This window comes from Mixophyes fleayi, chromosome 3 (genome assembly GCF_038048845.1).
Source record: "Mixophyes fleayi isolate aMixFle1 chromosome 3, aMixFle1.hap1, whole genome shotgun sequence".
Lineage (NCBI taxonomy): Eukaryota > Metazoa > Chordata > Amphibia > Anura > Limnodynastidae > Mixophyes > Mixophyes fleayi.
The window spans coordinates 338,501,013-338,514,514 of record NC_134404.1 but is presented as its reverse complement, the minus strand read 5'-3'; the positions used below and the strand labels follow the sequence as shown (position 1 = coordinate 338,514,514).

The 13,502-nt window shown below is 40.6% G+C and overlaps 1 protein-coding gene across 1 annotated transcript; it reads left to right on the top strand.

Moving 5' to 3' along the window:
* The first annotated feature begins 333 nt into the window (after nucleotides 1–333).
* On the top strand, nucleotides 334–13,176 carry LBH (LBH regulator of Wnt signaling pathway). Its single transcript, XM_075204378.1, has 3 exons — nucleotides 334–510; nucleotides 4,615–4,711; nucleotides 10,871–13,176. Exons 1-3 carry the CDS (start codon nucleotides 485–487, stop codon nucleotides 11,057–11,059), a joined length of 312 nt encoding a protein of 103 aa, XP_075060479.1. The 5' UTR covers nucleotides 334–484; the 3' UTR covers nucleotides 11,060–13,176.
* The last annotated feature ends 326 nt before the right edge of the window (nucleotides 13,177–13,502 follow it).

Below are 13,502 nucleotides of genomic sequence, written 5' to 3'. Positions count from 1 at the left end.
GGGGACAACAAAAGACTGGTGACTTTAAAAAAGAGATTGTCACATTGCTGAACAAAGAAAAGATTCACCTAGGGGAGAAAAAAAAATAGAAAGAGACAAGGCAGAAGAAGCTGCAGCAGGTAATTGTTGCAGTGCGCACTGATTGGATGGCAGGGATGAGTGAGCATGAATGTACTCGGAAACTGATTGTATCCAGGGGATGAGGGGATGAGCTGCAAGTAAAGGCCATTCATGCTTTTTGTGACGGCAGCACAGGGGGCGTGGCCCCCCAGGCAGACACTCCCCCCTATGTTATAAAAGCCAGTGCTGCTCATTCTAGCCGGAATAGAGCGCTCTAGTGCTCCCAGAGAGAGTTGTGTGCACCGTGCAATAGGCTCTGCAGTCACTGGGCTTTTATACCACGAAGATCTCTCTGCAGTAGGAGTTTGTGTCTTGTTGGTGTGATCTCTTTAAGCAGGACATTCCCCCAGCATCTCAGGACTTCATGTCTGTATTTTACCCCATTCCCTGGTAAGTGGCTCCATTTCTCTGACTTGGCAGATGAATGATTCCTATTTATTCCTGTGGATTAAGGGGGGTGGGGGCATCATGAGTCCTGTGCATTGTGTTGGGGAGAGGCAGGATGATCTGAGCACTGCAAAAGGGGCATCGGAAATCTAAATTATTCTCTATCCCCCTAAAGTTTACTCTCTCGCTGCCCCAGAGAGCAGAGTCCCCCAGCCTTGTTCTGCAGACATCCTGGCAGACTATCTTCTCACTGGCAGGCTGCGGGCAGATCTGGCAGGAGGTTAAGCCATCGCGTAGGGTTCCAAGGTGCCCTCCAGGTGCCAGCCTGGTGTTCTCTGTGCCAGGGCACAGCTGGGCATCCTGTGGCTGTGGAGGAAATGCTTTGGCAAAGTCCATTTCACGCGCAGCTCTTTCATGTGAGATTTAAACCCTCTTACTTTCGTTTTCCACTGCCTTATTTTTTGCTAAAGGTTCAGTACCCCCTGTAATACTGGGTGGCAGGATGCTGGTCTGAGGTTGGGTGGTTAGTTTAGGAATGCGCTGGTTAGACTAGTTGTGCAGTGATATTTGCATAGGCAGCCTGCAATGAGATGAAGTAAATGCATTAGAGTTTGGGGTACAGTAACAATGCTCTGCTGGGGATGGGGTGGGGGGGGATTAGTGTGTTCAGTAAATTAATACCGTACTGACAATTAGAGGCGCAGTGAGGTTGCAATAATTGCATTCATTTGTGAAGCGTAACTTACCCAGGAGGGGCGTTTGGGGCACGGTTGCAGAAGCTCAGGGTGCAGGAGGGTAGTTTTGGTGGTGGGGGGGTCTTTATGCTGTGTTTTTCCATGCACTCTCCAGCCTAGTGTAACTTGGCCACCGCAAGAGCGCACACAGAGGTCTCGTGTTGATAGATTAATTGGCCAATTGATCTTGTGTTATGCATGTTTAATGTAAAAATCCATTGTGTAATTGGATCTCAGACATTGAGCTTTGTCTGCTCAATAGGAGAGGAAAGAGCTGTCTGCTGGCTTTGTTTTGAAAGCATGAATAACAATCTATCTACAAGCAGGATGGCTGTATATAGACGCTTTGCAGGGCTGGATGCCTGTCCTATTACTGTTATGTTAGTGAATGTTTAGTCGTCTTGTGAGCAGTTCTTGTGACTTGTCACTGGTGAGCTGGTGCTAGGATTAGCCGCTGATGGCTGTCTGTGGATTTGCAATTGGTTATAGTTGGCTGATGTCATTGCTGTTGCTGAATGTCCGCTTGGTATTGCGTGAATGACAATCTTCAGAGCTAGTCACTGCCAATATCCCCATCCACACTCAGAGGGGGTGATTCACTCTGATGGGCCAAACTTCATTGACAAATGCATCCTTATGTGTCATGTGAATTTCCGGTCTTGTGGAAGCATCTGCCCAAATATTCCTAGGAGTGAATCTGAGGGCCTCAGATCTGGGATGTTACTTTTTTTCATTGAGTTTATTCAAACTTAACAAAACAAAAAGCAAACTTACAAATTAACCCCCCCCCCCCACCTCAATTCCAAGATACAGCATTATCAGAACATAATAAATGTAAAAAGATCTACTGGTTCAATCATGGTACACCTTAAACAATGCAGGGAAAGCGAATCATCAACATACCAGTATTACATATTATACCTGGAGGAAAGAATGTAAGATGACCTACAATTCACATGAAAAAAATGAACATATACAACATTCTAACTATGTCTATATGCTCAATTTATATGTATGTGTGTATATGTGTGTGTGTATATGTGTATATATATATATATATATATATATATATATATATATATATATATATATATATATATATATATATATATATATATATATATATATATATAGACATCAATAAGGAAGTAACAATCGGCACCAAAAGTAGATCTTCAGTTAGAGATGATGCGTACCTTGATTTAAGATAACCGTACCATAACTTATAATGTTTAGGCATTGAAGTCCGGCTACGTGGATGTTCGTGCCCAAATTTTTTTTTATTGAAACAGTAATTTTAGTGGAAATGCTAGTTCTACCCTCCCAGTAATAACACATTTAAGTCTCTATTTTAAGGCCATGGTTCATAAGATTCATAGATTTTGGCCTGACCCTGTCTGTAAGGGGGCCCTTTATCAAACGCCTTTGGTGCTCTGAGTCTTTGTGAAACTTTTGACACCACCTATGAAGTTTATTTTCTATATGGTTAGCTGTCCCAAAAATTTGGATTTATTTCTTTTATATTTGTCTGTAATATATGTTGTGAAGGGTCCAGACCGTTTCATAATTTAATTTTTATATGTAAATTTTACTATAGTTAATTTTTATTTTTTGTTAATATGCTTGTTTGTTTCATGTCACATGGCAACCTGGCTGATAAAGGCTCTCTACACTTGTCATATGGCCTTTTTACAGGGTTTCATGAATAGTGTTCTGGTCTATTCAGAGATCTGTTAAGATACAATCCTTTAGTCATTGTGACCTCTGGTATGTAGGTATTTGGATGGGTGTTTGCTGAAGGTGTGCAAGGCTTTTTACAGATTCTTTTCAATGCATCAGTAAATTTAGTCCTTTCACTTTGAAATCTATTCTTTAAACTGATAAATGCCCGACTGTGATTGTTTCCATACATAGAAACATTAATAATCATTGTAAATAAAATGTTTGTCATTCAGTAGAATGTAATCTAAGGATTCACAAACTTGATGTGTTCAAAAGTCTATTGATTGGGCAAAGAATTAATATATATATATATATATATTTATCTGGGTCCGGTACACTTGTGACATGAAGTCATTTAATTATAATCTGTTATGTCTAATAATTTAGGAGCAGCAATTATCTTGGTTTGGAGAAAATAATTAGGTATTCAGGACAGTCGGTCAAGCGCCTTTGTCTCGCTTTTTGGGAGATAGTTCAGTCATCTACATCCAGCAACTTTATTAGAGTTTTGCTGTCTTAGAGGTCTATTGGCCCTAAAGTTGTTTTGCTCACTACTGCCTTAATGTGGCCATAAATATCACTTGGTGTTAAAAAAAACTATGAAGAGAAGCAATCATGTCAGGTATACTTTGTGGTGGTGAATTGATTAAACATGGCTCTGGTCTTTATAACATGCCTCAAACATACCAGTGACTTTGGATTAAGGGTCAATGGATGCACCTTTGTAATTTGTCTGAATGCCTGTTTACAAACACTTCTCACATAACTATAAAACACACATTGGCCAAGTGGTTGAGTTGAATTAAGGACCTAAATAGACACTCCCAGGAATCATTCAAATAGTTCATCCTGAAAGACCTACACATCAGTAAAATTATTGTCAGTATATTAAGAGGTGTTACCTTGAAAAAGACAATTGCGTGGCATGCTATAAACCTTGTTTGTCTGGGAGAAAAAAAAGCACCTTTTGTAAGGGAATGTGGGCACATATTCAACCTTAAATCCCTTTAAGAGAAGTCAAAGCAAATTTAATTTATTTGCAGTTTTTCAAAAGGGAAGTTTCAAAACTTTGCTGTCTGACTGTAACTGATATATAGGCAACAATTGTATGCTTTCTACATAATAGTGTTGTACAAACCCCAGGGGTAGACTTACTAAAACTTCTTAAATGGAAACGTGGAAGTGTTGCTCATAGCAACCAATCTTATGCTAGTTATCTTTCTCTAGAATGTCTTAGATAAATAGCTAGAATCTGGTTGCTATGGGTAACACTTCCACTTTTCTGTAAGTTTTTAGTAAATCTACCACCAGAAGTCAGGTAGACAATTGTCAGCACTTTTGGGGTAATTCCTATATATTTGGTGAATGCACCCCTTAACTTTAATAGTTAGATTTGTCTCATTGTGTTTCAAAAGCTACATACTGCTATTTTGTCCACACTTTTACTACAGACCTCATCCATCTCTCTCCTGTGTAATGTCTCTTGGTTAATGGAATTTTATTCCTAGACGGCAAATCTATGTAACATTTTTCACCTCTGGTTAAAACATTGTTGTGACTTTGGTTATAGGAAGCAATTACACTCACAACATGTCAGTATGTATATGTACTTGTACAGCTACAACATGACCGCCTCTCCTTCTCCTTGCAGCACTGATTACTTGCGATCAGCTGAAATGACTGAAGTGATAATGAACACTCAAACCATGGATGAAATTGGTTTAAGCCCTCGCAAAGATTCTTATCAGGTAGGTTTCAGAAGGATTCTGGTGCCTTTGCAGATATTGATTGTGGCAAAAACGGGAGCATACTGATAAGGTTTTAAAGCTTGCCCTCCTTCTCCGTGGCATTGAACTGCGCCCAGGAGCGCGATTGAAATTTACATGTTTGGTTTTCTTAAATAAAATGCACTCCTGGATTTTATTTTTTTTGTACTGAAAGCAGATGATGGATCTCTTTTCTGTTACACTGCTACAAAATTCCATATGTTGAGTAGCCTTTATACCCATAGTAAATTTGGAACAGCTGACTGAAACATTCACGTAATAAACTGTAAATGGAGTGTGCACAATGTGTTGTGGTTTATAGGGCTGTAAGTCCGTCCAGCTACATACCTTGTGAACAAGCTTATAAAACCGGCAACAAGTCATGATGAGGTGGATGCTAGAGAATTGCTAGTCCTGTAGGTCGTTGGGGCAGAAGTATGCTCATTCTGTAGGCATATGTTGGGGAGAGGAAGTGTCAAAACAATAATTTGGAGATACTTGTAAGTTTGGGTCAGTCATGTGATCCTGTGCCCCAACATCAAACATTTTATAACGCCTGTATAGGCTAGTGGTCACCTCAGTCCTTATGAACTCATGCATATTGCATGTGTAAAACCTGCAATGAATTAATAGTCCCTTCGCATGAATACTGGTACAGCTTGCAAAATAGCTGCTTCCGATGCATTTAGGTGACAGACATCTGTCATGTGACACTGTGCTGGGATGGTCCTGTTGTGCCAGCTGGTTGGAAGGGCATGCTTTTGCCCGAATAGTCATGGGTTGGAAAGTTGGCAGATGTAGACAATTACTCTATGCAGTCACCAGCTATGCATCGTTGTTTTAAGAATTATTTTGGCGTTTTTCTTCTAATCAGTGGGCAGGGTTAAGCTGGGCAGACTTTTCAGCTATTTCTTATCACACAAATGATGTACATTTGTGTATATTCTCTGCACAAGGAAAGCAATTTTATAGCACTCATGTTTTCTGCAATTCTAAAAAAAACCATCTTGTCACCTTTGATACATGGTTATTTTTGCACCAATAAAGCGCAATGGTGGCAGATAGCTGCTAAGTCTGCACTGCAGTTAGACTTTCTAGAAACAGTGAGGTAATTATGAATGAAATTGCAGCCTTTACATTCATTGCTCATGTTAATGAGAATGGCTCACTTGTGCGTGAAAGGCCTGGGGCGAAGCAGATTTCTAAGAACCCAGCTCAGACAAACCAGCTGCTTTTTTCAGATTTTGTTTTATAAATACATTTTTGGCAGTGTGATGTGCTGCAGTTTCTTAATGGGAGGGGGGGGGGGTGTACAGCATCAGACGGCCCCCTCTTGTAAGTCCAGGGAGAACGCTACTGCTTCATAGTCATAACTGTCAATTCTTTCTAATCCGAAAGCAGCGATTGCACCCACTATGTTCGAATGAAGTTTCCTATCTCTTTGGTTTTTAGGTTCCTAGTTGTGTTCATAAAAGTGACTGATTTAATTATTTTGCAGCATTAACTTAACCCTTTGAAAGACTTATTTTGCTTCCTATCAGTAAATCAAATGTACATTTTGTCCAGGAACCAATTTAGTTTGTTGTGCGTTATACAGGGAGATGTTGACCTGGTCAGGGTCATTGGGATCTGACCCAGCCATGGTCAAGGTCACAATTAAACCAGGTCTCCTGCAAGACTCCCCAGTGTCATTATTTTATGATCTGCATCCTTAATGCCCCCAAGGCATTAAGGATGCATCAGAGTATTGGAGAGCCTTTTCCCCCTCATTAATTTTATAATTATGTGGTTTAGTTCCAGTTCTCAGTATTAACTTATTTATACCCAAAACCCTGTGCCTATAATTCAGGCACCAAATTAATAGGATAAGTGAGTGTTACCACCTTTTCTGGGGTGTAAAATTACTTATGGCACAGAGGCCATGGCTAGAGCAAACTCCCAGACAACATTGGGTATCCTGTTTTTTTTTTTTTTTTTTTTGTGGCATTAGACTCCTGCCTAATTCATCGTCATTTATTTATATAGTGCCAACATATTCCGTAGCGCTTTACAATTGGGGACAAAAACAGTAAACTAATAAACAAACTGGGTAAAACAAAGATGTGAGAAGGCCCTGCTCGCAAGTTTACAGTCTATGGGACAATGGGAGTTTGACACATGAGGCAAAGTCTACATTTTGCATTTTGGCCCAGCCAGAGTGCAAAGGTTAGTGACTCATAAGCTAAATGATCCTGTCGCACAACAATGTTGGACAAGGGGTAGCTGTCTTGTGTGAAACTGTGTGGTAATAGGGTAATGTAGTGAGGTTAAGAGGGTGGTTGAGGAATATTATAAGCTTGTCTGTAGAGGTGGGTTTTCAGAGAACGCTTGAAGGTTTGTAGACCAGAGGAGTCTTATTGTGCGAGGGAGAGAATTCCATAGAGTGGGTGCAGCCTGAAAAAAGTCCTGTAACCAGGAATGGGTGGATGAGAGACGCAGAACGGAGTTGCCGAGTTGGGAGATATTTTGAGATTGTAATCTCCTGTCCAATTAACTAAAACTGACCAAACGTTTAGATTTTGTTGTCTTAACGAAGTTTCTGATCATACGACAATAGGATCTCTCACCGGTGCATGTAAATATTGTATATTTATCAGTCAAACCTTTGGCTAACACAAGGTCACATACAATTTTAGTCCAGGGGACGAGCAGTTAGCTCATTGTCGTACAATCAAATTGAAGCAGGTATTTGTTTCTTTGACTTGGCACAAGGGGCCCGGATTTCCAACACTGCTAATCCACTTCCGTTCCAACCCAATTGTATCAGATTGTTGTGTGCACAGAATGTAGTTATCATTCAAACCTAATTATTGGATTGAATCGTTAAATCTAGGTGTCTGGCCGGCTTTAGACAAAAATTGTCCTCCTGACGTAGTGCCCTTGAATAAATATTTTCTAATTTTTCATTGACGCACAATCTTTCTTCCCCAGCGTCTTAAACGCTGCTATTAGGCTCGTTCACTCCACCAGCTGTTCTTTTTCTGCAGTCTCCATAGCTGCTCTCTACCTAGGGTGCAAGATGTTACCAGCGGATTGCTGAATATGTTTACATAGTTCTGTGTGTTCTACCCCTTGTCCCGTTCTGTACCCCGCAGCCTTCCTCCTCTTCCCCAGCTCCACCAATCACTGACCAGTGTTGTACCACACGTGCGGACTTCCTTCAGCTTGTTTACTTCCTTAGTTTATCAGGAAATGGTTAATGTGACACAGCCCAGTATAATGGCTTTAATTGCACCTGCTTCCTACACAGTGAGTGAAGCATATGGCAGCCTGGACAGGGTCTATTAATTCACTAGGAACCAATTGTTAAAGTACTTTATTTAATATGAGAACAGTGTAGGGTTTCTTAGTGATTTGATGACTAGGATCTTAATGTCCTTTTGCTTAATTGATTGAAAAGACACTTTGTAACAGTTGGCTTAGTTATTTACCAAGTGCTTCAACTTAACGTCAACCTGCATGGGTTATACAAAATAGAAAATATATATATTATATCTAGCCATCAATTTTTCAACATAACTCATCCCAGACATAAGAGTACCAATTCAGAGAAGCCCACACATTTAACAAAGCTAAGGGCAGTCACAGCATGCTGGGATTTGTAGTTCCACAACATCTTCCCATTCACTATGCCTTCCGTTGTAGTAGAGGCTCTTACAGCCACCTGGAAATTGCCGTCACTGATAATTCTAAGAGGCTCTACCAGTCATTCATAACTTAGTATGTCTTTAAACGCCTCGGCTAATCTTTCATCCGGCCTCTGTCATTGAGCAGAATGTCATGTTCTAATCTTTTAACTAGGACACTGAATAGAAGACCGTAATGTTCGTTCTACACAAAAAAATGTAGCTTATGGTTTTAAAACTAGGCAAACAGAAGTCCAATCTCAGGACATTAATATTGGGCCATGAATGGGGATTGTTCTCATTTTCTGTTCTTTAGTTGATGCTGCGTAATCTCTTTGAGGAGTACTGGGCCTTAATCCTCGGGATGCAATCATAAACTTAAATGTTTCGCCACTGGGAAAAAAAATGAAAAACAAATCGGCTTGTAGAACCAGAAGCCAAACGGATGAGAAAAGGTCTATTTTGCTAATATAACCTCCATAATAAATTTAACTGTTAGATACTTCTCTACCAATGTGTATCCAACCAATTCCTTATGAATTAGAGTCTACATCACCAAGGGCCAGGCATATGCAGTCTGTCTATACCAGGCCCTCACTGCCTTGTTACAAGCTAAGCAGTGTGAATAGCTTTTTCAGATCATATCACTGGGCCAATGAGGTTGAGGGTGGAACTAGGCATAGACTGAGGTCTACATGTCACCCCTGGAAATGATAAATCTTCCCAATAAGCTACTACTTAGGTACCTAATCAATAGATTTCGAATATGGGTTATGTGGGCCTAGGTTGAGGCTTATGGGAGGGGATTCCAGGGCAACTAACTCTGCCAATAAAATTGCCTGCAGTTAGACCAAGTCATGTCAGACCATGACGTGGGGAGGGGGGTTGGTGACAGCACTTAATACATTTCATGCTCTGCTGCAGCAGATGGGGAAGCTGGTGGCATTGGAGGAAACTTTTTTTTGGGGGGGAGGGGGTGCCCCCGTTGCTGCACCCATAATCTGACCCCTGCAATATATACCCCTTTGGGTCGTCTTTGCAAATTTCACCCTTAAAACATCCACAAACATTGCTTATCCTATAAAGAATGCGATTGCAAAACATTTATTTTTTTTGCTTTATTTTCTTGCTGCCTTGTTTGAAAAACCTATGAATTGAGCAACTTCTCTAACTCTGTTGTGTCAGACAACCTACAAAACTTTAGTCCTGTAGAACATGCAGCGTGAGACAGGAAACCAGTCTACACAGATCACAATTGAAAGGTGGAGATTAAAATCAACTCTTTGATTAAATGCAAAATGTTGAAGAAATGTGGCTCACAGGGATCATTGACCTGACAAGAACCGTGGAACTGCGGTTAAAGCGCTAACACGGTAATAATCCTACAAGTAACTTCTTACCCGTAAGCACCTAATCAGTAGTCCTCTTGGTTGCTGCGCCGGCTGCGTATGCCGTCTCCATTGACAACAATGAAACTGGCAACGCGGAGTTCCATGAAAATATTTGCGAGTACTTAGGATTCAGACAGACAGCTGTCATCTGGAGTTTAGCGGCAGTTCAGTGAGAGCACACAGGATCAGCAATCCCTGTCAGTCACATTTGTCTGCCCGCTCATAAGCGGTTTGCTTGCTACAAATGTTTCATGAGCGCGTGCTTTAGAAATCCAACCATGGCAATGTGCGTTAAAACCGTTTTGAAGAGCTTCAACAATGTTGCAACCAAGTTAACAATAGTCCTGTCTGCTGCAAAGTTCTATTGTAGTGGGTATAGATTGGAGAAGGGGTGAGTCCTTTTATCATTTGTTTCAAATGCCTTCTTGCACAGAGTCTGCAGATGTATGATCTGCATGGAGACGCTGCTTTTACATCGTTTTTCTTAGGCTTAGAATGTTTCATAAAGGTGCCAGGTAAACGTCTATAAATTTAAGGAAAATCAAACGTTTTTTAAATTTATTATACCTGTTGTATGTTTTTTTTTGTCAAATCACTAATAACATGGACATTTTCTTTGCGCAATTAATATTTGTCCAAAATATTGAATAATAGCTTTATACAATCTATTTTGGCACTTTGCCTATTTGTCCTTCAGGTATTGTAAATTTGTGCTCTCCTCCCCCCCCCTTATGTACGTTGCCCATTGCACAAGTTGACTTTTGCTTCCTCTAAAATTACGACGTGATGGAAACTGCCCAGTATGAATTTTACTCCACTGCATCAAACTCCACTGATTTGCTGTCAGTACTAGGTCAGTACTAAGCAGTCAGCTTAGTATTTTTGTGTTGATGAAATTGTTGATGGTATATGGAGAATAACACTTATGTTGGGCAGAACTTATTTTTTTTTTTTAAAAAAAAGGGAACAGCGCAAACATAATTTTACTGTAAAACTTGTCCTATAGGTGAGGCCTGAGCCCAGGTTTGAGAAGTCATCTGATGTGTGTTTTAAACCTGACCTTTTATATTTCTTACCTTCCACAGATCTTCCCAGATCCATCAGATTTTGAGCGGTGCTGCAAACTCAAGGACCGACTCCCCTCCATTGTGGTGGAGCCCACAGAGGGAGACGTGGAGAGCGGGGAGCTGAGATGGCCCCCGGAAGAGTTCCTGGTGGAAGAGGAGAAAGAATCAAACTGCGACACAACAAAGACAGACGACAAGGAGCAGTAACCGTGCAGCTGGACACACCGTAACCTTTGTCAATTGGAAGAGGAGAGGCCACTAACGGCTCCACTATGAATCGGTTAGGGAGGATTTTTGTTACCGACGACCAATTCAAAGATGCACCTGTGAGACTATTCTTTTTTTTTTTTTTGTGCAACCAGCCTTTGATGTGGTCAACAGCACGAAGTATCGAAGAAGCGTTTTCTTTTTTTTTCTTTTTTCCCTTAATTTAATACTATTTGAGGTCTCTCTCCAAGGCTAGATGCAGCAGTAATCTTTGTTAGATTGAGTCAACAGAAGAAGGAACTCTTTGGACAGAGGCACGGACTTGACCAATGGTATGGAAACTGCCTTTCTGCAAGAATGAAAGTTCAACTACTCATCTCTTTCCATCTGAATGTTAGTCCATGCTGTCAAGAATCCTGATCGATACAAATTTTCAAACTATCATCTTTAGTCTATGCCCACCAAAGTGATCTTCTGAAGGACTGGCTACGTACCTAGACTCCACTCCAACAAGCTCCGTCATCAATAAGTGTTGTAACCATTTGTAGTTTGGATAAAAAGTGAAATCCGTCTCCGTATTGATGCCGGTGTTCATCTATGTACAAGGAAGCACTATTGTAATGTACAGTGTCTTTGTCCTGTACTATGAATTGTCGATGTGTTGACTTCAAGCGTAGGGTTCAGCTCCAAAGTAGACATTGTAAACAAGTGTTTTTTTAGGATTCCCTGGCATTCGAGCTTCCGTCCCTAATGAAGTAAATATCTTGTGCGACACTAAATTACACCAATTGTGCCCGCACAGTGCTGGTTGATCTAGGGCATATAATTCTAGTGTCGTGGGCATGTACCTATACCAATCGCAAATGTCGTCATGTTTTGGACATTTAGTGAAAAGAAATTCTATGTTTTGCTTGGTGTAATTCCACTTTTTAAATTGAGAAGTTTGCCAAAAATTTAGGATTGGGGGGGGGGAGGTGGGGACAATTTATATCAATGTAAGTTGATGTACGTTTAACTGCACTTTTAGAAGCTACGTTTGCAATGTACATTGCAGATATTTCCGATTTGTTATACACAGTGTTGAAGGTAGGCGTTATTGTAAGAAATCAAAGCATATTTTCCGTGTTCTGTCAACCATTTCCTCAAGGCCAATTTCCCTGAAAAGACCCTATTCATGACTTCTCAGGCTGTGATGGATGAATCTATTAGATGAATTGCTAAAAATACACATCCGTTTCTTTCCTGCAAAATCCCACACTGTATACAAAATGCCTTTTCAGCCAGACCCCCTGTTGTCCCCCATATACAACCCAGCTATTTACATTGTTTCAATCTCCCTTTAGAATAGTTTCCTATCCATTGAATTGAAAATACCTCAGTGTAAAATGCCGGCGGATATGAAGGAAAGATTGCATACACACACACAATAGATGGTTCATCGTTCCTGTAGGCCTGTTTCTATTTTTTTTTTTTCATGAATATATAGCAATAACTTGTCTGTGCTTTGAACTGTCGATGCAAAATGTAAAGCTTTCTCTCTGGTGTCTATCTTGCAAGTGGCACGTGTACATTGTCCATGGACGACTTCTTTTTAGGATTGTGTCTGCATCTTCCGTCCGTCACCAGCTGATAGGTCTCCGGGGTTTAGTATCGTTCTGTTTTCGTCGTGGCCTGAGCGCGATGGGTGTGGCTTGGTTACACAGTCACCACATGGGCGCAACAACTGTTCTCTGCGAAGATCCCGATGAACTTGTTACCTTTGTGGTTTGTTGAGATGTTGTGAAAATTTCACCCAAACCTCTTGACCTCCCTGCTTGTGTCCGAGAAACATTCAAGAGGTTCTACCGGGTCTCTCGGGGCAAAGGTCAGATAAGGAAGAACCTACTTTGCATTTGGCGTTTTTTTTTTTTCTTCTGTGTATTGTGTATTTCCGGTTGTTACAATTGTCTGCAAACAAAAGCACTCGAGTAAACTGTTGTATAATAGTATATATATATATATTTCTGTAACTTTTGAGGCTCAGGGAGAAGATAGCTTTTTTTTTTTTGTTTTGTTTTTTTTCCAAACAACTTTTGTCACTGTGACAGTTGTAAATAAAAGTTTGAAATTGCTTTCCATCCCAGCCACTGCTGTGTCTTATTTGCATGAACAGACCTCTGCACCCACTAAATTTCCTGTATGTCTGCTTTTTGTTAGTGGTAGTGTGCAACGGGAGGTATGCAACTGCCCTGCTGGTGAGGGTCATCAGTCATCGATGTTGCTAAACACAAGCCGCAAGTCTGCAAAGTCACGCAAGGGTCATTGTCAGGTTTAGGTATAGCCACGGCTTACTCTAGCAACTGCCAATAATTCTTACTGTATGCCTGGGAAACCACAGTCTGTTGCAAAGTCCTAGTAAGTTTCTTTAATGTGGCTTTTTATTTTTGCAAAATTTGGGCTTCAT

Coding starts and splice junctions, on each gene's coding strand:
- LBH (XM_075204378.1), top strand. CDS start 485: ATGTCTGTATTTTACCCCATTCCCTG. Junction 511..4,614: donor GTATTTTACCCCATTCCCTG/GTAAGTGGCTCC, acceptor TTCTCCTTGCAG/CACTGATTACTTGCGATCAG. Junction 4,712..10,870: donor CTCGCAAAGATTCTTATCAG/GTAGGTTTCAGA, acceptor TACCTTCCACAG/ATCTTCCCAGATCCATCAGA.